Here is a 27,976-nt window from a genome sequence, read left to right as displayed (position 1 = left end):
AGCTTCGATACGTTTGCAAAGAAGGAAAAGAATTAATTCTTTGATATTATATTTTTTTTTAATTTTTAACAGTAAGTTTATTTATATGATAAGTATATAAATAGAATTCTCACAATTGAATCATTGACAATACTAGCATTGTAATATCTAGCTTGTGGTTCTTTCACGACCGCTTTATCTGTATATTAATTTTGAAAAGGAAGCATAATTATACTCCGTGAAACTATTACTACGATTCGTGCTTGCTTAGAAGTTTCGTCGAGGACGAAAGTCTAACTATATTCTCTCTCTCTCTCTCTCTCTTTCTTATCTCTTATATATAATATATGCATTTGTATATGTGCAAATGCGCGTGCACTTATATAAGCGAATACGCGGAGCTTCCAGGATCCCCCGCTGACAAATTATTACCGCGACAGTACTCGGTGGTTTCAGGATAACGAAATACATAATTCAGATGTGTCCGTACCTCATGGTAAGTCGACTCGGCTATTGTCGAAACGTCCAGCGCAGCTATCCGAATTTTGCATCGAGAATGTGGTAAATTCTTACAATTAACAAATTCTTATTAAAAGAATGACTATTTTTTGATTATATGACTTTCATGGAAAGATAAAAACTTTTTCAAATTGTGTAAAAGTTTAATTTGCATTGGGAAAGGAATGCTAATTGCCAAATACAACATGAAAGATGTCAGATTCTTCCAAAAAAGGGAGAGAATAAATTCCGAAAAATTGGTAGAAAAATTAGTGCGGATTTACAATGAGCTGAATTTAGAAAACACGAGAAATCGGATACCGAGATTTCCAGTAAAATAGACGTAGAAGAATATCATGCTTTCTGCGATTCACACAGGAGAAATTTCTTTTTACTCTCGTCAAGCCATTCCCTTGTAAAGTTCGCAAATTATTTCCCGACGATGGGCCTCCCGAATGTAGCACGTGTGACGAAAATGCTTGAAGCGTTCGCGGAAAGACGTGGGACGAGCTGGAATGCTTCCGAGGCTACCTCATCCACGGAATTTTCGGAGGCTTTCCAGAGGACACGTTCGAGCTTACTCGCTTTATCCCTTCATCCTGACTCGCTAAATTATTCAATTCATTTCTGTGGAGCTTCCAACTAACTCGAATACCGTCTATCTCGCGCTCACCTCTCTCTCTCTCTCTCTCTCTCTTCCCCCCCCCCTCTCTCTCCCCCTCTCTCTCTCTCTCTCTCTCTTCCCCCCCCCCTCTCTCTCCCCCTCTCTCTCTCTCTCTCCCCTCTCGTCAATTCAGTTCTTGGAGTTGAGAGTCTTACCTTTTGTCATAGATTTAGCTGTCGCAATGGGACGTCCACTGGAAAGTTTCTATTTATACTGGCAAAATGAATTATAAGAAATGCATGATAGATTTGATAAACTAACGTTCTGTACTCGATATAAATTATTTATTTAACTTCGCAAACAAAGCTAATTTGTGGTTAGTTAAATTAATTTCTTTTCCTTATTACATTTAGTTCGTATTTTATACGAAATGGATTTTGATTTGTATAGAAATTTAAGCGTAAACAATTATATAACATTTGCCAAATGGTTCGTCAGTGCGCTTAAAATTACTGTCATTTTGGTTGCAATAAATATTTTAATTTGACGCAATACAGACACACTCAGTCTGTACACTTCGTTATCGTTACGTAAGAAACGAATTTACGACAGACGGAGAATTCAGCGAAACAAGGTTAAAACTCGGAACGAAATGTCGCAAATTTGTTCCTAAGGGGTAGCTTCGTTGATGAAAAGAGCATCTCGAAAACTCCGGGTGTGAAGTCTGGAATGTTTGATACTCTCCCGAATAACTGTAACGAGTACTTTTGTGATTCTCATATGTCTCTTTTGATATTGTCACTTCGGAGTTTCTTGATGATAAAGTTATACATGTATATTTTCAAGAATCATTTCGCTTTTAAAATTAGTAAATTATTCTATCCTCATCCGTTTGGCATCCAGATTATTACTGCTTTATGCACTGAAATCTTACAGAATAGAGTGCAAACCTCGCTCTTTTTGGAACTTCCTGAACCATAATGGTACACCGTCATATTTTACATTGTGAACCGCGTACCTCGAGACTTGAGCTGGAATACGAGAATTTCCAGGCTACTCGCGCAGGTGTATTCGCGAGTGATTCTCCGGGGAAGAGATTACCTCGAAAATTGGTTGTAACATAACTCGACTATGTTAATTGCATGTTAAAAAATTTAATCCCGTTATACGAGAAATAATCTTCTCATATTGCAATTAATCACGTTTCTATTCTTTTATAACATTAAAATAATATTGTGCAATATGGAAAGTATAATTATTACCGCATGCATTATGAATATAACAATAAGTATTAATTTATTATTACCGTTTGTATTATGAATATAACAATAAGTATTAATTTATTATTATAACATGATTTTTAAAATTACAGACGATTAATCGCGATCTGCAATTAACGTATTGTTTTTGCATCGTTAAAAATTTTAATCTGAGAGTGTACTACAACAATATTTTAGTTTTGTTCTGTTTTTCAATTCTTTTTCACGATTTCTATCAGCTCGAAATGACCTAATATGTTCGTCTCTGACTATTATTCAGGTCGGTCTTTCGTGTAGGTCGTTTCTGGGTAACTGTCTAGCTATTGTACGCGTAGGGGTAGCCTAAGTTTGAGGATTTGCACGTAATAAAAGCTTTGTAGCTTTCTGCTCGTAATATGTTCCGGCACCTTAAGTTGATTAAGCGTCAGACAGGCTGGTGCGCGCCGGCAGGACCGTTGCTAAATGTCTCACATCTGTCACCGGGCTTTACCACACCGAACCAGCTGTCCTACACGCACCAACATACATACATAAGCACGGGTTTTGTAGAATGGGAAAAGCAGAGAAAAACATACCGCCGTGCCGGTCGTTCAGTTGAGAACGAAGCGCCACTCCCTCCACTACATTCATGGCCATTCTTTAAAGCCTGGCCCAACCTACTCGCTCAGTCGGAGGTTGGTATCCAAGAAAATTTTTGCCTACCAACTCGGTATATAATGTGCTTAGGATTGAATCAGGAAAAGTAATTATGCTTCTCAAAATTACATTCGTCGGTTAAAAATAAATTATTCTGCAGAAAGGTTTTATCATACCTTCCGGAAAGTAATCAAGGATGACGCACAGTAGAATCTTTTGCATGATTGAATTTGTATCAATGAAAATTTTCTTTATGTTCATGTAGATAATTGTTAAATGTGATACGAAGCAGATCTCCAAAGAATTGCTGAGAATATTACTTTAATGTAATTACAATGAAATAATATAATATATGTAATATATAATATATGTAATATGACATAGGAAATGTAATTATATTTGTAGAAGATCTCGTGAAGAAATACGTTATTAAGAAATGAACAGTGAGATCCTTTTCAATTATCTTTTGAAGGATTTGCTTCGTTATTTTGAAAGCGTAATAAATGAATACTATCTGATTTAATTTTCTCGTCAATTGATCGCGAAGAAAACTTCTTTTACATTTTGATACTTTTATTAAATTTAATCTTTCTATCGGAAGAAAACAGTGAGTATAATGTATTTCATACACGTAATAAATACATCAAACAATTTCCGAAAATACGAATTATATATTGTATGTGATCAAAAAATAACCGATCAAATGTTATTGAGTTCAACCGGAAGAATTTAGCATACTAGTTTATGTATTTAATTGTTAAATATTTTTGATTATATATAATATAATCTATATAATCTTATTGTGTATGAGTATGATTAAAATATTTGCTCTTTTCTATTGAACAACAAAGTTCTTGGATAAATAAAATATGATTAAAATTACATACATAAATCCAAACGCTACGGTGCTTGTAGACAATTTAGAATGTAAAATTACTTTAATAATTCTACATTCGTAAACAATAAGCTTTACTATTAATTGGTCAAAACACTTTATATATGAAGATTATTTAATCACAAAAAATATAACATTTATCTTATATTATTAGACTATAATTAATGATTGCAGTTCTTTCAACAATATAATCAAAATGTACGTAAATAAATATATTTCTCAGTGCGCCATCGGTGTATCATGATGAAATCAAAATGCTGTCTTTGAAAGACTTTTTTCTCGCTCGAGATTGCATCGCGTGCTGGCTCTAAGATGAAGTTCTTTTGTGAAATTCTGATTTTCTTTTTGTATAGACAGAGAGTTTACTTGTATTTGGCATGTACTTATCACGATAACGTTTCTACTGATCAAGAAGAAATAGAAGTATAAGAAAAGAAAGTTTTTCTCACATTGGGACGATTTCCAACTTCGTGAATATTTGTCGCAGGCTGAGTCGTCAGAGGCAGAATTTTTATTTTCCTAAAAAGTGAATATTTAGTATTAATTATCTTTCACTTTTTTAAATGGCAATTTGTTTTCTTTGTAATAAATTTAACTTGAGAAAGAGAGAGAGAGAGGGGGGAATGAAAGGAAGGAAAGAGGGAAAGAGAATTCTATGACAATTTTAAATGAGGATTAATCGTCTGATTCGGCTCTAATTCCGAAAGTTAGAACAAGTTGGACATAAAATATTTGCATCCTGGGATCAATACTTTACATACTTAGAAGATATGTGAGCTATTCGCGTCATTTGTTTTTGCGTCAGGAAAATTTGGATAGTTTGCGCTTCATCAGCTTCCTACATTTACAACGTCATTACTCTTCTCTGCAGTGACTATCATTTTTTTAGTGGAAAATAACTTTTGGGCTAAGTTATGTGGGTTTTTCCCGAGGGATTATTACTGCGAGCGCTCCAGTTTATTACAGTATATTAAAAAATATCAAACCAATTAATTTCTCGCCAACATGGGGTCTATAAATGCATGATATTTTGATTGTAAATTTTAGTATTAAATTTAAATCTGTAGAAATAAAGTACAATCCGACTTGTATCTGATAAAAAATATTGTAAAAACTTTAATAAGTATATCAGAACTTTTTAGATTTTTATATAATTTGAAGTAAAATAAAATAATTTGCTCTGTTTTTCAAAGACCCTTATTGCCTCGCCTGTTGCTGAAGAAAGAATTAATATATATGATATACACAGAATAGCTCAAGTAATAATAAAAAAAAAAGAATTGAAATGCCATGTTGTCAAAGGAGATTCGAATGATGTAGTCATACTTATCTAGCAAATCGCGTATTTTGTTGCAGTTATAATATATTTTATCATACAGGTTATATTATATTCTATGATGTATGTATAATTTTCCATTTGGATGGAAACACGTGTAAGCGGCATGGTAGGCAGACGACTTATGTATCGAAGCTTCTGTTAATAGTCCTCATAACTCCGATCCTACCTTGGCGTGACCCGCGCGGCTAAATTACGCGTAAATGTACCGTGTCCGTGCCCTCGTAATGTCACCTATGCACCGTCAAATCCACAGATCTAGTGACAGCTGAATCCGCTTTGGCGTAATGTTCTCTCTCATCGTCGCTTAGATGCAGGTGCGTGCATCATCCACCGGTATACTGGTGCTCGTCGTCAAACGGAACGGGCCATATAGATTGATCTGCGTACACATCGACCAAGGAACGTTAATCAGGACGATTTCCCGCACAATTCTCTAATCCGGCGCGTTCAATCTCGGGACGAATGGACCGTGGGTTTACAATACAATGCAAACAAGCGAAGCATCTCTCGATTCGTGCAAGGTCCAAAATCGGAGCACTACCCCGGTCTGTCGCGTATGTGCGCATGACGTTTATGGGACGGTGACATCCTGCAGGAGGCATTACTACCGATGGGCCAGTATCTCCATAGACTTGTCCGGTCATATCCCTAAGCTTCTAACGTGATCTTATATACGGGCCTGTATGTGTCCTCGGCAAGCCACATCTCACTGATATCCGGGCGATAAATTCTGTATATCAGTGGCAGGACGACAGCGAGCTGTCTCCAGGAATGACGTGATATCTAGAAAAGGATTTCAGTGCAATGTTACCCATCTTGTGTGTGTTTCGCGTATGTCGGTAATCTAATTCATTGCCAAGGATATTGATAATCGAATGTTAAAAAGAAGCGCGTTTCTAAAAGATAAATAGTGCTGCTTTATTACGTTTGTGTTATCGCCGAGATATACTACTGTATGTGGTGATACAAAGACAAGTATTTTCACTTACAATTAGTGTCAGGGAACTATTATGTCTCTGGTGTTGCTGCTAACCTGTTGTATTACTTGTGTCAACTTTCTCACGCTATGATATTTAATTACAAACAGCGAGCTATTCGCCTCGGAGAGCAAAATAACAATTAAGTTATTATCAAAATTAAATTATCTTTTCTATCCGTTTGCTTACTTAATCTGTTTATTATTATTTAGAACGTTTTTTATACATGGAGAGAGATTATTCTGAGAAAATTATATCAAAACTCAAAATGTTAATTATGTTTTAAATAGGTTTAATTAAAAAAGTAAATAGAGAAAAACTAACGATTTTAATAAGAAATAGATTAAAATTATTGTATATAAATTAATTTCTAACATATAGATTTTTATGTTTCTTCAGTAAATAAGATATAATCAATTTTTTTCAGATAAATTTAATATTATTATTAATTTTTAATAAAAAATAGATATCAAGTTTATATATTGATTTAGGTCGTATAATATGTATTTTAGCTTTATAAGAGATAAAGTAACGAACGCGCACGTATAAGTTTGAATAGAAAATATCATTTGCTGAGTCGCGTAGTTTCGCTACGGTAAATGTTTAAGTTAAACGATTTGCCTAACTAGAATTTTTACTTGAGTTGCTGAAGTATAAATGTTCAAACGGTGCATAAATGTTCATTTACTTTTTGTTACCGTTCGCGTTTTTATTCACTAACACTTTTAGCTTTACATACCATGTTCTAAATTTAACTTATACCGCATAAAGGATGACAACGAAGTTTGAATGAAAAATCATATATATATACTAAACGGGTATAACGCGCATATTTGCACTCATGCGGTATTCAAATCGAATAACGGCTGCAGGTATCATCAATGCCTTTCTACTAAACTGTTTAATGCTCGTTTTTGTGAAACTGTAACAAATTTTTTCCGCATTTACTCGTGGCGTGATTAATAGAAATAGCGATCAACGGTAGGTGGAAGTAAAATTAAACATTCGATATCGTATTCAATGTTCTCTTTTTGACGTGATATATAAATGCCAATAGAGATATATAAAATAGAAAAATATTAGTGTACCTGAACTGAATCACTGACTCATCGCCGTTTTATTGCAAATTGAATTTTACATAAGCCTTAAATTATACTTATTTCTTATATGTAATGTTATTATAATCACTCATAATATTGTAGAAGAAGAGTGAAAAATTATCATAAATACGCTATTTTATGTTGCAGGATAGTTGTAAATTAATTTGTAACTGTTGCTTAGGTGTACTCGAGATAAGGGAAGTAATTGTGCTTCTGATAGGATTTCTTTTTCAAAGCAAAGCGCACCTCGCGTCTAGTCGGTGCAATCAGGATATAAAAGGCCTCGATTGGGATTGGTTGGATTTAAGGATCATTAGTAGACGCTCACGTACTACACGTAGGTAGATGAGTAAGCTGATTGGATTTATCTGATCGGCGAATTGCCAAGGGGGCTTCTCTCTCTGTTTTTCTTCCTTTCTTTCTCTCTTTCCGCTACGCGCTTTCCTTCATTTCCTATTCTTGCCCGTTTTTCTCTTCGTTCTTCTTCATTCAGGTAAACTTCTTTTTCCCGCTGTTCCGTTTCTGTCCGTCTCGCTGTTTCCTCTAGTCGAAATAAAAGTTGAATAATCCCGCTGAGTATATCTGCAGTAATTCTGCTCTACCGATATATAATCCAGGCTTATGGTTAATTTATTATTCGTAAAATTGTGCACATTACCGAGAATGAATACTTTGCGCTTCGAGTTCAGATCGATTGATGAACGCACATATAAGAATAGAGTGTTTATTTCTTTCTGTTACATATAATTTAACATGGAATAACTTGGAAAAAGTATATAAAAGGATTCTATGTTACATGACTGTCTCAAAAATTGTAGACGTACCAAAAGCGGTATATAATGATATTTGCATATAACGTTTGCGGTTCTAAGAAAACATGCATTTAAAAATACATTAGAATGGCACACGGTAACGCGACATAGATCGGATATTGACACAAGAGTTAACTTCATGGTAACAGAAGAATAATCGCGTGATGTTGTAAGAACAGGGAGTAACAATGCATGCAGCACGCGATCGTGCTCGGCATCACATAGTATTGTTTTTTCCGTTAGTCGTTACTCTGATGCACTGTTTTTACGTCGAACGTTGACTCGTTGGCGTACGACTGCGCGGCACGCGATTTTCCGATCGAACGTTACAAACGCGCACAAACGTGCATTTCAGCTATTATATTTTCAACGATCGATAAAACGATGGCGTCAGTGGGATGCTGATCAGCGTCAGATTGCCCCTATAAATGACGTACAGCCGGTTTTACTGTTTTACGCGATCTCGCACGCATGCCAGCCTTAATTGGATCATTTAATTGGATGTATAGTTAATTTAAGCTGATTGATACGTAATTTACATATTCAGCATTGAGATTAGAATTCCAGCGAAAGAGAGGTAGGGGACGCTATTGAAACTTCGTATGTGTAACGTTTCTAAATTGGTAGTCGTTTCGTTATTAGAGGAACGCGGCAAATAGAGCGGCATGTGTGTAGTATTCCGCTATTCATATTCTATATTACCTCTCGACTCTCGATTAGACAACTATAGCGAACCTGAATTATCCATATTAAATGTTCGGTCCGTTGATCTCAAAAGACATTTCCGCTTCATGCTCGAAGACACTTGGGATGGACACCCATACGGAGAAGACCTATTTCGCCAAATGAAGACTATGTCTGAAGACGGTTATGGTACAGACGTTACGAGCTTAAGCGCCTTCCTTCGACGGACGTTGCCAGCTTTGTGAGGCAGAAGACTTAAAAATTCTAGTACCTTCATACCATCAGCAAGCGCCAAGTAGATGAAGAGAGGGAATGAGAGGGGAAAGAAGAAAAAGAGGAAGAAGAAATCCTTGACGACGAGCGGAGTACTAAAATTCACCAGACTATCTTTGTGCCTCGAGGGTTGTTCCTTGATGTCCTTCATGCAGTGCTAGTATCATCTCTTGCACCAGTCCTTTTCTCATATGGTAGAACGTCGTTCGTTTGATAATAGGATAAAACAGGATTCTCCCAAAGTGCTCGGGCATATACGCCTGAGAAGAAGGTATTTCATCATTTAAACATGTTAGAGGAAGTGAATTTTTATTGGAGAATGTCGCTATTTTCAATCCAAAAATGCGCGTATCAATCTTCGTTAAAAAGATAACGAATATTCCGTTTGTTTAGTCACGTATCTCGCGAAAGAAATCAAATTGAATGGAACAATTAATGTAGATAATATACCTATAAAAATAAAACTTTTGCTATATATCACAAAATACACAGGATTAAAATTGTGATATTATAATTAGGTAAATGAATTAGTTGCTCGCTTTCGCATTATTGCATTATGGTTGGACACATTAACGGAAGGTGTTATTTAAATTGTTATTCAACGCGGATTACGTAATATGTAGAATTTCAGTTTTAATGACTGTTTTTTTCACGAACGCGCACACAGACGCGAAAGATATAGAACAAATTGCGATTGCACTTGATAAGCACCGATACTAAAATTCCCGGGGGGCTATATAAAAAAAGCATGCGATACATTAAATCCTAAATCTGCAGACAATAATTCTCCGCACGGACGTATTTCCGTCGCCCCAATAAGTGTCGTGCTCGATATTTTAAATACATTTGCGATAACGTTTTAAACGCTGCAGGAAATAAAAAGTAACCAAATTCAGTTGCACATCGGATCTGTATGTCGGATTACGGACCTATAGAAATTGTACTGAAACGTCAGTTTTCTCAGAATTAATGCGTTATCGGGGATTCGTGAATCATTTCCAATTATGTTGATTACACTGGTTATTCATGTGTCTAAAGCTATTGTTTGACCAGTTTCAATCTTGTCTGTTTGATAATCTAGTTCCTATGTTTCTATCTTGTCTCCTATGTACTCCTTGTCGACAGTATAGGAGCCATTGATTTTCAGGATGTTGGACGTAGCTCTCGGTGGTAGCCCGCAAATAAACCTAATCACGAGTACAGTGTCCTGAATTGTCAAGCCACTTTCCGTAGTACTCGTGCCGAAGCTGAAATTAGATTACTATCTCTATCAGCAAAGCGACATTCAACGATGATAATGATCGCAGATCTCGAATAGTTTGACAGGTTCTAATCACGAACGTGTCTTATAATATCGAATAAATTTTAGATGCTTTATCTATGTAATATATGATTATTTTATACAAATACACCAAGAATCATTTGTATCATTTACTTCTCTCTCGTAGATGAAAATAATCTTAACTCTCTTGTTTCTAAATCGGAGGGAAATCACACAGGAAATATATTTGTAGTCTTTCTACACACTTAATTCTTAAGAAAACGCAAGCGTGAATGCAAGTACATCGTGTAGGTAGATATACGTCGGGAGATGGTCTATGTACCGGAAGTGCCACAAATTTCCTGTTTGCTTGTTCCCTAGAACAACGTCTTCTCTCTCAGTGAGATCTTTACGCTTTGCCGTTATAATGAGGGTGGATGAAGACAGCAGGATGGGTAGATTTAATTTCCTTCGGTCTCTTCACCTCTATCATTCTCCTTTTCGGTCTCCTTTCGCTTGCGCAGCGCTTAATTGTCCTTTCCCTTGCTGGCAGTTTTCTTTCGAAGATCTCAATGACATTCCGAACCTTTTGCTGCGTTTCTTTTTGTTTTAAGTAATCGTTAGAATTGCGATGTCTTGTCTCTATTAGGATGGGACATTGTTTGTTTTAGAGAAACGATATAGATCGTTACGCTGTTTTCTTAATCCTTCCTTATACTTTTTTCATTATAAGCGATTATTCGTTTTAATTTAATTTTTTTTTTATTTTTCAAATTGTTTTATACTATAACTGGAGTTAGATATTAATATAAAGAAAACATAGTTTATTTTTTAATGTGACATTTGACAAATAGATGATTTGAATCCGAAACTATTATAGTATTCAATCGTAAAGATGGATTAAAAAATATTATATATATAATTTTTTTTTATTAAATATGTTTTATGACAAAAATCTTCTTATTCGCATTTTCCTGTCTCGCACTTCTTTTGCCACGCAAAAACCTTGCGAAGATATGTTCACTCCCAGATGACATACTCCATCAACGCACGCCGTATGCTTTCCTGCTCCGCTTTTTGCGCGTTGAATGGCGACGGGAATGGTGACGGAAGACGTCGCGCGCCGGGATATTGCTCGGACGAAAAAATCGAAGTTTCGATAGAGGGCTGCGGGATATGAGCCGACGCGATTTTCGATCAGTGACTTGAACTATTTCTCGCCACGTTTCTATAGAACGGAAAGACGTTCGAGTCGCCGGACACGTGTTACCGACAAGATCTACGAAACTTCATCCTCTTTTGATCGGACTTCAATCGAGGGGGGTCTGGGGATTTGCGACAAATGAAGAAACTTTTTTATACCTACAGATAGATGAATGATCCTTTTGATCAGTGTCTCTGGATGCTATGCATCTGATTATAATTTCATCTTCCTTTCAAATTGAAAGTATTACGGCTCAGTACTTGAACGTTTTTCTTCTTTTTCCTCTTGTCTCGTATAGAGGCGTAATTCTCCATTAGAAGAGCTTTAAAAATTACCGGTTATATTTCGTAGTATCTAAATGATTTTAAAACTATTAATTGTATATTTAAACACACCAATGTTTGCACGATTTTCCGTATTCCTTTGACAATGTGCATTTTTTTTTATAGCTCTTTGTACTAGTAGTTTTATACGGTGGAAGATAGCAGGTTGTAAATTTTCATGTAACACGTGTTCCAAATATACGGTTTTTCGTTGAAATTTCGGTTCACTGGCTTCATCGAAATCGGGGACGCACATGCACGCATGTCAGCGCGCACGTTTTTCGCAGCTGCGAATATATTGACGAATACGAATGTGCCACGGTCTCTGCACTGTGTTCAGACTAAAAACTAAATACATAATACACTGGCGGAAATGTACAACATGCGATAATTAATGGAATGACGCAGACACACGAATATAATTATGAGAAAAAATTTTATAATCCTTAAATATAATCTTCAATTATAATCCTTATTTTAAATCTGTTTTTACATTTATATACTTTTAGCATTGCAGATATGTATCGTGCGATTTTGAAGCAGCCTTAAAAATTCTTAGTTGAAAAATAACTTTTTCAATGCGTTGAGAGGATTCGCATCTCATAAATATGTTTCGGTTGATTCATTTAATGGTATATTTTATACAGATACATGTTTATTGCATATATCCAGATTCGTATTATATTGATACATATATCAAGCGTATCAACGAAGTGCACATCTCTTTTGCCTTTTTAGCCTAATATCTGTACCGAAATCACTTCGCGAGTCGTAAGTCATTTCCCATAGGATTGAATTCTGATTTCGCTTCATTAATCATAGGTACGTAAAGAAGAGAACGAAGCTATTGTCGCAGTTTAAAATCTTTTCGAGTGTGGCAGATATACACATACATACCCATGTACATGTACATATATGTAAAATATTTTTCTAGCATGCAATAGAAAAATCGACGGGTGATCCAATTTCGTTGCGATCGTAATCGTCATATTTTACACGCGCGCATCGTCCACCATCTACAATAAACTTCGCAGTTCCGTGTTCGATACCGCGGTCAACATATCCGCGCGCATTCACCGAACTTCCCCGATCGACGGCGCCTGGCCGCATTGGGTCCTGACTGTGAGGAATCAGCAATCCCGTGATACGAGGTCGTACACCCCGCGAGTCGACCGTTGATGGTACTTTCAGTTCGCGAACACGGGGATCGCGTCCGTCATTTCTGTGATGTTTGATCGGAGTACGTGGAGAGTGAAGTGTGTTGGCTTATGCTTGCAAATGTATTCGACTGATGTCAGCATTGCATTAACGCACGGCTATTGAAAATTGTTCGGTGAACTGCGACGTTGTTATTGTCAACACGAAAGAGAGTGAAATCAGCCCTATCAGACGCTGCGAAGACTCTTGTTTATATTTCACCCTAAGCTGTTTGAATTCCGGATTATTCCGAAACTACGGTGATGATGGTAGACAAGCCGACATTCGCGCCTCTGTTATTTCGACTCATCCCTTGACGGCAATTTGCCATGTAACGTATTCGTGGTCTTGTCCGAGATTAAACTTATGTGTCAAAATATCGCGACTTGCGCCACCACGACAGCAAGAAAGGATTTTCATTTCGCATTCTGCGCATTCTCTCTGGTAGCGCGTGCAATTATACTTCGCATTACATATTACTATCGTATTCTATTCTGGTATTACTTAGCCTTTCATTATCATTCTCATCATAGCGTGGTTTATCCGTGACCTACGTATAATATTGTAAGGGTTGGTAACTATATTATTCTGGCATACGTTCAAATGGACGTTTTGGGGTTAAAGGTGAAATTGATCGTGGTTAGGTTAAGGTTGGTCAGGGCAAGGGACACGGAATTACGATACGTAACGCTAAAAGAGTTTTAATACCGTAGATCTGGCATCAAGCCCACAAGGGTATACATTATACATAAAGATAATGGCGCTTACTTTTTACAGCTGATTTTATGTTTTCGCAAAAAGTTACGCTGTTCCTGTTTTGTGTTTCAAAAATCATGGTAATTTTCTATCAGATTTACTTTTTGATAAACATGAATTAGCTGATATTTTTCCAATTTAATTCTAAAACAAAAATTTGCCGTTTTATTGAATTAGCGTTAACGATATATGTTTGTTTTAGTTTTGTTAGAAGCAAGAAAGTTTTTACAAATTTCTCCGAATAAAACTTAAATTATTTAGGAGCTTTGTGGTTTTGTAAAGATTTTCTTGAGTTATTTAATATTTTTTTGTAATTAATACAACAATTCAATAGCAATATAAATTTGCAAACCGTTATTGGAATAAATTGTCCGATGTAAATTTTTTAATTATTTGTTTCGAGTTCCAAAATACTTGTATCATTTTTATGGCACAAGTTACGATATTTATAGCTTTATATACGTGCATTGCGTATTTGTAATAAAATAGTGAAATACATTTGTGTGATGAGCTTAAAAGCCTTTAGAATAATGGAAAATTTAATTGTCAATCCATCAAATATGAACGCAATTTCTTGGCGCTTTTGTGGCGCTCAATAACAAAGTCGCTGGAATTTTCTTCCGCTTGGTACAATCGTGCATCTCATCAATCTCCTGACATTATTTCAAAAGGAAACTGCGCCTCTCTAAAGTATTACTATCTACTTTGATCAATAAACTTTCCTTCTGCCCGGCGCTTATAAACATTAAGGAATACTGAAATTGTCGAGAGAATTTTACAATTTTGATAGGACCTTCCGCGGCTTATACTGGTCTGCTAGACTTCCGTCCATGGAAATTTCAGTCAGTTAAGAGAGAGAACCTACTTACTTAATGCAACAGACAGGTCTCGGTTATACGTGATTCCTCTTCCTTTCGGTTTCTCTCTCTCTTCCCATGCCATTTCTCATATTGTTTCCCTTCTGCCCTTCCGATCCTTCTTTCTTCTTCTCTCCTTCTTGCTATCTCTCTTGCAGTCGAGTTATCAGCAACTTTCCACTTTAACTAACAACAATTCAGTAAGCAAACAATTAAGCCTTGGTTCGTGGAAACTTCGTATGCTGTCAGGCTACGTTTGTCGGGTTGTGGCAGTATTACAGAAAGCTGCTACACGAAATTAAAGTATTAACGAGGCACGCCGTTCCCCGTGGAGCCCATTTCAAGCAAGATACTGCTAGTGCAACAACAAGTTTCGTGGCTCGAACGTCGTCCAGAATGTATCCGCTAGCCGGATTGAATTCTTCATGAGATCCGATGGCGCTGCGGATCCCAGGAAACCAGCCGTAAAGCTGTCTAGTAACGCATGGCTTATCTGCATTTCGAATTGATAACGGTCTATCGAAATTTTTGATATGCCTCGATAAATGACAAAGTGATGTTATTGACCCGTGATTTGTGTGAGATTGTAAAAAAAACTATTATAGAGAGATACGAGAATAGAATGGTGTTGCACTTAATGACGTGGAAACGGAGATAACGGGTTTGTTGATTGCGAACGGGACTCATGCATACAGTAGACTTATATTTGTAATGTGAGGATTAATACGGAAACACCTGAATAATTTAAAGTCATTGAAGATGATTTCGTGCGCGGAGCAGCCGGAATTACTGCATAATGCTTGAGTTACAGACGTTAGTGACGTATGAGTGTTACGGTATTAGCGTGAGTGCAGCCATTGGTTATGGATCAATTGCATTCGGGAAGGTCCGATCGGCGGTTACGGCCCTGTGCGGAAACTGCACAATCCTGCAATGATGCATCGGAACGCCGGTAATTTCCACGATGCGCCATCCGCCATTCCATTCTGCATACTGACTAAAGTGTTCGGTCTGCAAGTCTGCTGGCTTTCGTCGGATCTGCTTGTTTCTGGATCGATCATTTCCAACTCTGCGGCGTACGTGCGGGCCTATGTCTAATAGGGGCGCATATCACGCATAACCCTTCATAGAGGATCCCATTTAACGCAGTGGTTCTCGAAACTTTCTTAACGCAAAAGCTCGCGAAAGCTCATTCTCTCTATCGCTTATCTACGTAATCGATTCATAGGAAAGTCGAAGAAGAGCATCGCTAGTAGTTTATCTAGTCGCTGTGACGGCTATTAATCATTTCTCTCGCAAATTACATTCATTCGCCGGTTACGGCAATATGTCCAAGAAAGCCGGATGATATATCTCATAAAGCTCTATGCAAGCTCCCACGTCGGACTTCTGTCGATTTTGAGATTTATCGTGTAACCGCTACAAAGTAATTGAATAACGTATTCGCGTTGTATAACGACAATATAACGCACCCGGAATCGTTGTGAGGAAATTACGTTTCTTTAAAGCTATATTTATGCGCGAGGCGCACAATAAGGATCGTATCTCCTCGGTGAGATGCTTTTGTGGTAACCGCGATTACACAAACGCTAAGAGAAACGAGAGCGCGGTAATTGAATGCGACTATAATTGAAAGTTCTTTGGGGTACCGCGATTTTTCGAAGAGACTCGTGCGAGATCCTTCCGACAGGATAAGATTTCGAGTACTCTGGGCGTTACGCTTCGCGTAGAATTAATTAACAGAGGGTACGAATTTGCTCCTTCGTTTCGTCTCTTTTCTATCTCGCTTCCTCATTATTTTACACGCACACAGTTCTTTCATCGAATTTTAACTTTAATGGTAGAAATTGCATGACCGCACATTCGATCCTCGTCCTGTTGGCAACAACCGTCTGAAGAACGAAAGATTAATTGACCTTCTTTATCTCAACTGCCTTCTCAGCGAAACTTTGTAGTCGTGTTACTTTACTTTATATCAAGGTATTCCCAACGTAGCCGATATTGATACTGAAAAGAGAGAGAGAGAGAATCGGCAGAACTGTCTAGAAAACGATAAACATCTAAACGTTGAAGGGAAGTCGATACAACGATATAATCTTAACAAGTTTGTGGAATATTGATTCTAAAATAAAGAACTTCTTATTTTGCGTTAATTATTTTGTGAAAAGATTAGCAAGTATAACAGAATCAAAATTAACAGATATAAATTACATACTTAATCACACTTTATATTAAATTTTATGGGGATGAAAACCCGCGTCATAGTATGTTTATTTTATTAACTATCCCATTTATGTAATATTTCTTTAGGTGAAGCCTGCCACAAGTATTTAATATTTATAAGGATGAGACCGAATAAGGCGAGGAATAGATTTACGTTCATATGACGAGCTTTAACATATTCCGATATTATTACGTTTTAGTTACATTATCCTAGTGGGTGCGACATAAAGTATTTCGTGGATTCCCTGGCAAGCGACAACGGTTGCTGCTAAAATCTATGTGCATAACGTAGCTCGTCCATAATCAGCTCGCTTCGTTGCATTTTACGAGTACAGTAACGTCACTTGATTATACGACCACTTAGAATATTAAACGATAAAGCATGGTCGAATGCATTGTCGGTACCGATAGCCGTTCAGCTCATTTAATTCGCCCCGCACGTCGCTTAAACCTTATTACGTGCGTGCATAAGCGATCACGTATGCCTGTTAATAAATTTCTCTTTGCATGCCGTGAGCAGCTCGGAATCGGTATTTTCCTAACCGCGAGCTGCCGACGTAATTGCGCGGATAATAATCGACGCTCATGAGCCGGAAGAAAGGAGAGAAGGGAGTAAAGCTGTAGGGAATGTACTAGATCATGCTTGATATGCCACGATTAATTTATGATGCCCTGCTTCGCGAAGGTGTTTTCGCGTAAAACAGGAGAACTTCGAAGCTGTTCTACACGGACGAATTAAATAGCATCATAAATTGTCATATGATACCTTCCGCTGTTTTCTCTAGTAGACAATTCAGCAACCTAAATTATAGCAAAATTTAATTTTATTTAGTATTTTATTTTTTTAATAGTGAAAGAGAGAGAGAGAGAGAGAGAGAGAGAGAGAGACAGAAAATACCAGGGTGAATTTTTATAATCTTCGTCATTATACAATTTATAACTTTGAGTGAAAAGTTGAGAGAGAACAAGTGATATATACAATGTATACATAGAAAAATTGCAACACTTTTTTCCAATGGACAAAATTTCGATATGCCTGTTTATTGAGCGATTGATTCTTACTCATGGATCTATTTATGTTCGACCGCTTTACGAGCTCGAGTTTCTGTGATCCATCGTATGCATACAACTTACAAAAAGAGTATATGATAATGAAACATTGAAACATCACATCGCATTACACGATATGCTCTGCTTCGTTAATGCGGTTTCGTGTTTAATAAGTTTAACGTTGTTTCATTTTATGCGGTTTGTTCACGATGAAACTTCCAATCGGCGACAAACTGATCGTAATAAACAGTGTAAACTGTGAATACATACGCGTTGGTGATATTACAGATGTCCGTATATTATTGCATTTTAAATATAGTGCGTTTCAGGACCGATTCATCCTGCTGTCGTTAAATGTGTTGCAAATTTCCTGTCGCACAACATTCAAAACTGATTTGGTTATTACTGTCGCAAATTTAAACCGCCAGCACGATAATATACAAGCTGCTGGTCATTTTTGGTACCGCCTTTTTGGTACCTGAATATTCAATATTCGACAATCGACTGGGCTGTTCTGAAATTAGTTCGCTTACAATTCTCGACAGCCAGAGAATACAACTGTACACGTATAACACGAATAGAGTGGAAAAAGGGATCAACTTACATTGCGTGGTATTTCATTTCCAATCACGTGAAATCAACAAGCAATTGTAACAGAAATTTGTTTTAATTTCTGATTGAAAGTATAAAAACATTTCAATTTAATGTTTTAATAACATACAATTACCCGATAGTTATTATACAATTATTGATATCAGATGTCGATACATATTCTAAGCAGATCGAGCAAAAACAATAACGACTGAAATCACCAGTAATTTTGGTGTAGTCAATTAAAAAACGGGACGGCTGCGTGGGGTTAAAAATCTTGAAATTATAAGCGCTCCACCATGGTCGAAGTGAAAAACTGGCGCGATTCAACGCGGCGTGAAATTAAGTGGTTTCGCGGAGATTAATACCGGCCGATTACAGCTAAAAATACGTTCTCGAGCAACGCCCGACATAGCCGTACGCCGTCGTTAGTAATTCTAATCTTTTTTGTTTTTTTTTTATTATGCAAATGCATCGCTTGCGTGCGGATATCATCGGGCTTTCGCGATCGCGTGCGAATTTCTTGGTACAACGTATCGTCCACCGTTATTAGCGGTGCGGCTTATCAGGGCACGTATATGATTGCATAACAATTCCGACTTTTTAGAGCTTATTGCGTACTGTGTGTACTGTGTACTTTTGTTTGCGGCTGATAACAGTCTGACGATCAATCACCATAGTAATGTTCTCGCGTACGCTGTCGTGTTTTTTTCCTTTGCGCGATGACTAATTTGTTCTACTCCGGTTGGGGTTGTAAAAAGGGCGGTTGCACCCTCAAGGGGTTGATACCCGATGCGAGTGCATCCGGCCGGTGGCGATGTATTATTCAACGGCTGCCTTTTTTTTTCATCCGCCAAGAAAGTAATGCCTATCGTAAAGTTGACTGATTACGAGACAAGGAGGGCGAAAATGCGCACTGAGAACGCGCCGATACAGGCTCGGGCAAGATATAAAAAAGAAGATAATTTGTACATTCCAGTTTTATACATTACGTAGGCGCGGTTGTAATGCAGCGGTCTGACGTCGCATTTTTTTTAACCCTGCAACACGCTATGCTCTTGTTACTTGTGGCACTTTTTCACGTTTTACTTTTTCTCCAACCTATCCCGCCGTTTAACATTTTTTTCCGCGTGGACAACTTCTAACACATATATGTATTTAAGCTTGATGAAAAGGCAACGTTTAAAAAATGTTTAATTATTTAAACATACGTTATACTGATTACACGTGAAGTAATAAAATAATTTTTAAATGGTTGATCGATTACACTTTTATCCGAGGAACGTTAATATGATATATGAAACCAATCAAAAGTTAGATTAAAAATTAGTGTTTCCAATTTCAAAGACTCTGGCTTTCAAAAAGTTATTTCGCGTGAAAGTAACTTCGACTCGATAGTGGAAACAAATGATGGAAATGATCGATAGTGACGGCAATTCTTTGACAGCAATTGCGGAGTAAATTTTTCGTGTCGATTACATTGTGGGAGAGAGAACCCAGTTTCGTATACTTTTATAATAATATTAGCGTTAAATTGCGGATTTGCATGCACTTCAACGATTATTACAAAAATGGCAAAGAAGGAGACAAAAACTGGGAGAAAAGGCAGAAGAGTAAAGCCTATGAAAATCGCTGCTCTAGTCGTCTCAGCTATACAGGATCTTCGTGAAACCAAGGGCTCTACGCCTAAAAAGATTACAGGATACATCAGTTACGCTTCAAGTATACCTGAACAACGAGTTAAACGACAAGTGAGCGGAATCTTATTTTTGTACAAAATTTCAATATTCGTTCCAATAGTAATCATTATATGTGTATGTAATTATTTAATTTTTGCTTTGAACAACGCGTGTAGCATACGTATTAATGTACGTTTGTAATGTTTGCGATTTTGATTGGCCTAGTACTTTAAACATCTTAACAGTCACATTATTGACGCAAAGCCGTCGTTTCGAGCAAAAAACGATAGCGTTGATTGAAATCAACGTCGGCAATCCTTTTTAGTACTTTTTTTATTTTCACATGTCAATCACTGTCGCAGGCATACGTATGTAAACGGCGTACGAGTGCCAAGTTGATGTCAATTCCGTAAATCGTTCTGAATAACGATATTTTAACGGAAGAGATTTGGAAATTTATCATGGTAACTTCCCTTTTGTTTTAAATAGCAAAATTGAAGATTGCGTAATTGCGTCACTTTTGGCGATCACACTCGATAGTTGCTCATTTGCACTGTGCTTTCACATTCGTTTTATCCTAAGCCAACGCTCAATTCCCTCGTGAAATTAGGTGAAGGCAGCTTTGAAGCGAGGTGTGGAGTATGGTATTCTGCGACGATACCGCGGTCACTACTTTCTTCCCACTGGCGACGAGTTGGATCGCGCGAATCGCATCGCCGTACGATTTGCAAAATTGCCGACACCCGCGCCTACCACATTCGTCAAGTCTAAAACCAAGTCTTCCCGGAAGTTGAAGGACAGTAAGAGACCCGAAGGAGTTGGTAATAGAACGGGAAAGAGTAAAAAAGTTCGGAAAACTCGTACCCCCGCTGTCTCAGCCAGTCCGAGTTTGACGGATGAAATTGCCGGTGACATTGCGTCCGTGACTGAGTGAAATTATTTAACAGTCTGTACAGCCCCAGGAAAAGATTTTTTTTCCACGTGATACGACATTAATGTCCTATTCCGCGTCCTCTTTGTTCTATTGCGTAACGTGCGTTTGTTTGTGAATAACTGCTATCAATTTTCCATTAAACAGAGTATAAAAGTGATTTATTGGCAATCAATTGATTGACATAAATTGTATATGATTGTATTTGTGTATAAATGACTCCATCTGAAATGTTACGCTATATTGCATCGAAATATTGCTAAATTAAGAAAATATATTACAATATTTAAGATATAATATAACGGGAGCAAACGTGATAATCCATTGCATTCACTCGTTTATAAATTATTAGAATAATATTTAGATAGTAAATAATCGTATTTGGGACAGTTATTTCATTACTACTGAAATTTTAATATCTTTTAACAGAGTGGGGTGAACGGTAGTATTGGGGACGATCAATCGTGGGAGACGAATCAATCGTTTTCTATTACAACGGTATATCGATTTACCCGACCTGACGTCCCGCCGCCTTCCGCTCGCCCGCGCTGTGGCAGAATTAAGTGAAATGAGGAACGAGGTTTTTTTTCGTAAATTGCACCGGAGGCAAGACGACCATTTATAAAAGTTAGGAGCTTCTTACCCGGACCGATAAACTTAATAGCTTCAGAAATTTACGGGGTTTGGCATGCTGAGGAGAAAATTTTGCGCGCCTCTGTTTTCTTGCGATCGATCGCTCGCTACTTCTTCCTTGTTTTATTGGATACATCCACGCCATTACGCCCGCGAAATAATTTTGTTCTCACTCCGTCTTGCATCTCCTTCTCTTCTCCTTGCTTCTCTCTCTCCCTCTCTCTTTCTTTTTCTCTATGTATACACGTCTTCTAGTGCAATATCTTCGATGGAACGTATTTACGGCGCCATGACGGCGAATTTAACGGCGGGTTGTGTAAGTTACGTTTCCTATGAGTATGCGAGAAAACGCAATATAAATCGTACAAGACGCGAATAATAGTCCGCTGATGATACAAATGCAGTAACGCAAAATCGGTCGATACAGCATATTGAATGGAAAATCTGGTAATTACGATCGATAACTTCGCACGTCGTAGCATGATGTTGCTTCCGCTATGGCTATCCGATAATGCCTGGATTAATTTGATGCCGGGATCGAATAGCCGCATAATTACGTTTGCACAGAAAATGACAAAGTGTGTAATTATTTATTTCCAGAATCTTCTGATACTTCAGAAAGCTCGCTTATCAGGCTCGATTCAACCTTACAGATAGAATTTTATATTAACATGTTAAAACAGATAAATCTAAATAATTAAAATGACACGAGTGCTGTGAAATTACGAGAATATAACGTATTCGTGGTAAATTAGTCGAGTAACGCAATAGATAAAAGACAAAATAGTTACTTCTAAACTCGACTTCTTTTTGTTACCTTATTTTATTTGCACGCGTACATTTCTGCACGATGGGTTTCCTTTCTTTTTTGCGGAGTTCACGTGAGTTATATTGGTTTACTTGGAATTTCGGAAGCAAACTGGAATACAGTTGGTGTTTCGTGAATTTGTTTCGAGACGACTGGTCTGGAATTCCGCCGGGATCCGATTAAATTCCGTGAGAGAAATGGTTTTAGTCCCGACGGCCTATAATCTCGAAAGCATAGTCTAGCTATGAACAACGGGTATCATGGGACAATTCGAATCCGTTTAAATGATAATTTGAAAAGCTAGTTGGCATCTAAAGCTTTCGCTATATCGCTAGTGGTCCGTGTAACGATCAAATTGAATGACAATGTCGGTTAAACTGAGGATTGTATGTATAACTCTTTGTTGACTAGTTTGCATGTACACAGAGTAAGCTAGTGTGTAATCTGAAAATATTCTACATATGTATCGTATAGTTTAATCGTGAAGAGAAATAAGAAAAAAAGGAAATAAATGCGCGCGGGAGTTTCTGATACATTCTCCGCGTATACAGAAATTGAAATATATTATTTGTATATTTTACTTGAGACTTAATCGTGTCTTTTCGTCATTGAATGCTATTAAAATATTTTTTGATATTTTCGCACGCGAATATTCCAAGTGGAAATCCATACATTTTGTCATATAATTAATATTATATATTACAATAAAAATTCGAAATAGTTTCCAGATTTTAAAAGTGATTAATAGGGCGCGGTTGGTTTGCGAATAGAAATGGAATATCAATAATTCTCTTAACATGCATTCCTTTGCAGCTCGATAGGGGATACGAAGCTATTACCAAATTTCGCTTACGCGACAGTCGTGGCGGGGAATGCGTGGCGATTGCGGTAACGTAGACCAGAGATTGAGTTTTCCCGGGAGAATGTGCGTGTCGTGGAAAGCGATGAGGGGCTTTATTTCGTGTATACGCTATAATTGTAAGTTGCTCGACTCGGTCGTATCAAGGAGTCCGAATGAATGCCGTTAGTTCGAATTCCGCCGAGCTTCGCGGTTCCGCAACTGCAATTGCGTGGCTCCCGTCGAGCAATACGATCTCGACTGACCTCTACGTTGCTACTGCTACCGCTTGCGAAAGAGAAGCGAGATATAGAGAGTTCCTCTGCATCTGGGAAATTGGAGAATGGGACCAAAAGCAGTCGCAGTAGAGAAAGGTATCCGTAGTCTTGAAAGCAGCGAGCTGTACTGGCGACTGCTCAGATTAATCATTTTATTCGGAAATATACGTTTAATCGGGATTGCTCGTTATATTCCATGAATACAAATTAAATTTCATTGCGAAATTACGCAAAATTTATTTAGAACGCCTAATCACTTCGGAGTTACTTTTTCAATAACTTGGACCCTCGCATGTGTCTCATGTTTTACATTATTCCTATATTAATTTATATTACTCGTGCAAACGACACAGCTTTATTAGTTTAAATTACGTAAAATTGATAGTAAGAAGACACGTAAGATATATGGTATTCCTCGGAGTACTTTATGTGGTGTCGTCTTTCACGATGAAATATGTTTTATTGCTATAAGGGGTTCTTGTGACGTTAATGGGTAAATTCAACATCGCGGCATAAATTCTGTTGAACGATGTAATCGTGATAATCCAGACTGGAGCTACGTGAAAGAGACATTCGCGTCTCATTCTCATGGAACTCGCGGAAGCTTACGGGACGTGATAGAAGCGAGTTGCATCAAAGCAGACTTTTGCATCGACGATAGTTCAAATTCATTGGGCTCCGCTCGACATGTTTACGTGATACTCATCCGTAAGCGGTAGATTGTTTGCTCCGGTCATTGCATACGAACGAGATGCGTCCGATGGATCCATAGCTTATGTGTCCAGTCCGAAATAACCTGTCGCGCTTGATTACGAAGGCTAAATTTTTCTCCTGTACATCAGTAAACCGTATTGGATTCAATTAATCGGTAATTCGTAAAATCTGCAAAGTGTATTTTTAGGTGATATTATTCAAATATTTCTTTATGTAAACCAAATAAATATTGAAATATCTCGCGTCTATTCATTTTTACTCATTTATCGTTATATTATTTAGACACTGTTATATTAGTGTATCATAACAAATGGATAAGGTTTGATTTTTATAGAGTTGTAGATGGCTCAGATCAATAATTATATTATTTGAATCGAATAGTACATTGCTGACCATTTGGAATCCTGTTGCATGCACAGGAACGTGTAAGATAATAGCCTCATGTGCCCATATCTCACACATATTTGCAGAATAACGTGGAATATAATAGCCGCAAACATACTTGACCGCAGAACCGCAGTTTACTCCAATGGCTTGTTATATTCATGTTAAAATAAAGGATTAAAACATTAGACAATAATTTCTTTAATTTCCCTAACAAAAGTACACTTATTGTTTAATTTTTGATGTTGTTTCAAATATTTTCAGTCAACTTAAATTTAATATGATTATAATTTTTCATTCTTTCAAACACAATTTACGTTTGGCTCTTTACATGACGAGATAATTGAATAAAGCTTAGAAATTGTATCGTTTAAGCACGAATAGCTTTGTAAACTGCGGAGATGTTTTATTCGTGAATTATCTTGAGATTAGATTTTCGTACAAACGGTAATGAACGCACTCGGTAGCTCGTGCTGCTCACAATTTCCGCCTGAAGTCGTAGGAGGTATTAGTTCGAGTTACAGAGATGTTGGCGTCTTCGGAGTTGCAATTGCATGGCAGAAGCAACGTAATAACTTCTATTGCACGTGGGACACGATTGCCTCGTACTGTTGCGATGTCCGCAGGATAGAATGTAAGGAGATTTACTCTTGACTAGAAATGAATCGGTATCCCGGTAACTATGTCCATAATTGCATCAATTAATGATTTATCCATGACGTACCCAGTGTCTCGTTACCTATTACGCTACCGAATGCACTAATGGTTTTAATGGTCGATGTCGTTTAAGAGAATGCAAATAATTATCTCAAATTGCTAGCTTTAACGTAGTTATTCTGGTTGTTAATTAATGCATCGTATTCTCAACAAAATGTGTAATAATATAATAATATCAAGTTTCAGCAAATATTACCATACACATATACATTATCTCATTATATCCCCATCCAATCCTTCGATAATTTCCATGTCTGCAAATAATACCAGCTCGCCCAGGCTGAAAGGGTGTGGAAATCCTGTCGTTTGACCATGCGAGGTCTTGGAAGTGGCTCGTTGCATCCGCAATCGCGCGTATTAATCGATTCCCTCGGGAATACATCAAGCAGAAGACGGTTGGAGACCAAAGGGTCACTGTGCACCTCGTGTGCGAAACGAGCCTTTAGAGCAGTAAGCTGGCCAAACGGAATGCATGACGTTTCTACGATCCCTGATGCCTTTTGTAGTACCTACCTAGCGTCAGTGGTAATTCTCTATACGTATATAGGTATATTCAAATATACAGGCGGTAAAGTATTATTTCTTTCCAGCTGTCACACATAATATCACTAGAGATGAAAAATCTTAAGAAATATATTTCTGTTGAGTTAAACGAAAATTGATATAAACGTCAATACTTTTTATATATGAGATTGTGAGAAGCACAAAAAGATTTTGTGTAAAAATGTTTCAAGTCTGAGCAAGAATCTAATAATAGTCGTAATGTGTTCTTTTGCTCGGAGACGTAAAATATTTGTATGTAATACCACATTTTTTAATCTTACGATATTATTATGTATAAAAAGTATTCTCGTCTGTATGTTAATTTTGTATTATTTAATATAAATATTAGATTTAGGTACAAATATCATATACATCTCTCTATATAGGTATCTATAGTGATATATTATGCAGCTGCAATGGAACATTGAAAGCGTGTTAAATTTTCTTTTGTGGGTAAAATGTTGTGACGTTTGAGTAGCGATTATTTACTAAGGATCATTGATGCTTTTTCATCCTTTTATGCAATTATATTTCGCCGTATTGGCGATAAGTGTCTGGAATAAACATGAGACGCAAAGCGCTAATATAGAGCAAGTACAGTGAAGAGCAAACGAAAGCAGCGATAACAATGAAGTGTACTTTGGAACGCGCTCGTTCGCGCGATGAGAAATGCGCAAACGTGCGAAGCAGGTCGTAAAGTAAGGCGAGTAAACAGTAAAGCAAGGTGTGTAAATATTCCAGAATATTCCAAGTCTCATTTCACCAGGGAGAACTGTAGTACGATTAATGCAAGATTCAATCGTCGCTGCGATTAATTTGCGTTATTTAGATAATATTTCTTTGGTTTGCCAACGTAAATTATTCGAACGATTAGAATGCACTGTGTACGCGATGTGCCCCGCATAACAGAATTATTCTATTTCGAATACAAACGGAACGAGCATCAGGTGAACATATTTCCACGTATAATTTTGTATCACATATGCGATATACAGATATCGGGTAAATTCTGGAAGTTCGCGATGGCAAATAATTTCGTTGCGTTCAAGAGAATTTAATACGTTGCACAAAATCGTCCCGCAATTTAGTTAGACGGAGCGACATTTGTATTACTCGAGCGAACACTTTTAGATATTAATGTATATATATATATACGAAGTAGTTGCTATATACAGTGGCGTGATTGTGCAAGCTATACGACTACCATTAAGGTGATAGAGTACGCAATCTACGGCCCAATATTTTCTCAATCTCTGCGTGCAAACAAGATAATCGAAATGAGTATGTCAATAAAGAATGCATGCTTCACTATTATATTGCCTCTTAGCCGAGCACAGATAACTCGTGTTATCCTCGAAAACTATAGCCGGTCTATCAAGTAGCTTTTACTGTTACGAGCTTTATATAGCTTGTCTACAGCGAAAGCTGCAGAAAATATTTTCTACGGATCGTTTGCTCGTTGGTATTATTATTATTATTATGATTGTTGAAATTTCTTATTAATATTGCAGTTCTTCCTCTTAATATTTTCAAGTGCATATTTAACGCGATAACAAGTACATTTCATTACATTTATGCATGTTGAAAAATTTTGTTCGCATAAATGTTTGAACGATTTGAGTTTTATGGAACGACGAAAAGCTCCGTCGAATTCACTGGACAAGCATTGCATATTTTATAGAACGTCATCACGTAGAGGATATGTTTGCTTTTGTAAACGGAAATGTTCATCCATTTCCATCTTCTATCTATACAATTCATTTTATATTCATGATAGCCTTAAATATCTTTAATGTAAAATTTGTTTTGTAAAAACAAATTTATCTGTTACTTGAGCTGTGTTCCAGAATTTTGAGATAACATTACATATAATTTACCCGTACTCTCTTTTACAATTGTCGCTGCATATCGCTCCGATTTCGGTCGTTTACTC

At 37.1% G+C, this 27,976-nt stretch overlaps 1 protein-coding gene across 1 annotated transcript; it reads left to right on the top strand.

The window, feature by feature from the left end:
• Positions 1-19,962: 19,962 nt before the first annotated feature.
• Positions 19,963-21,346, top strand: LOC108780309 (uncharacterized). Its single transcript, XM_018547965.1, has 2 exons — positions 19,963-20,269; positions 20,808-21,346. Exons 1-2 carry the CDS (start codon positions 20,090-20,092, stop codon positions 21,129-21,131), a joined length of 504 nt encoding a protein of 167 aa, XP_018403467.1. The 5' UTR covers positions 19,963-20,089; the 3' UTR covers positions 21,132-21,346.
• Positions 21,347-27,976: the final 6,630 nt, after the last annotated feature.

Source organism: Cyphomyrmex costatus, unplaced genomic scaffold, assembly GCF_001594065.2.
Source record: "Cyphomyrmex costatus isolate MS0001 unplaced genomic scaffold, Ccosl1.0 scaffold69, whole genome shotgun sequence".
Taxonomy (NCBI): domain Eukaryota; kingdom Metazoa; phylum Arthropoda; class Insecta; order Hymenoptera; family Formicidae; genus Cyphomyrmex; species Cyphomyrmex costatus.
Note: the sequence above shows the minus strand (reverse complement) of the source record. Positions and strands in the feature narration are given on the sequence as shown.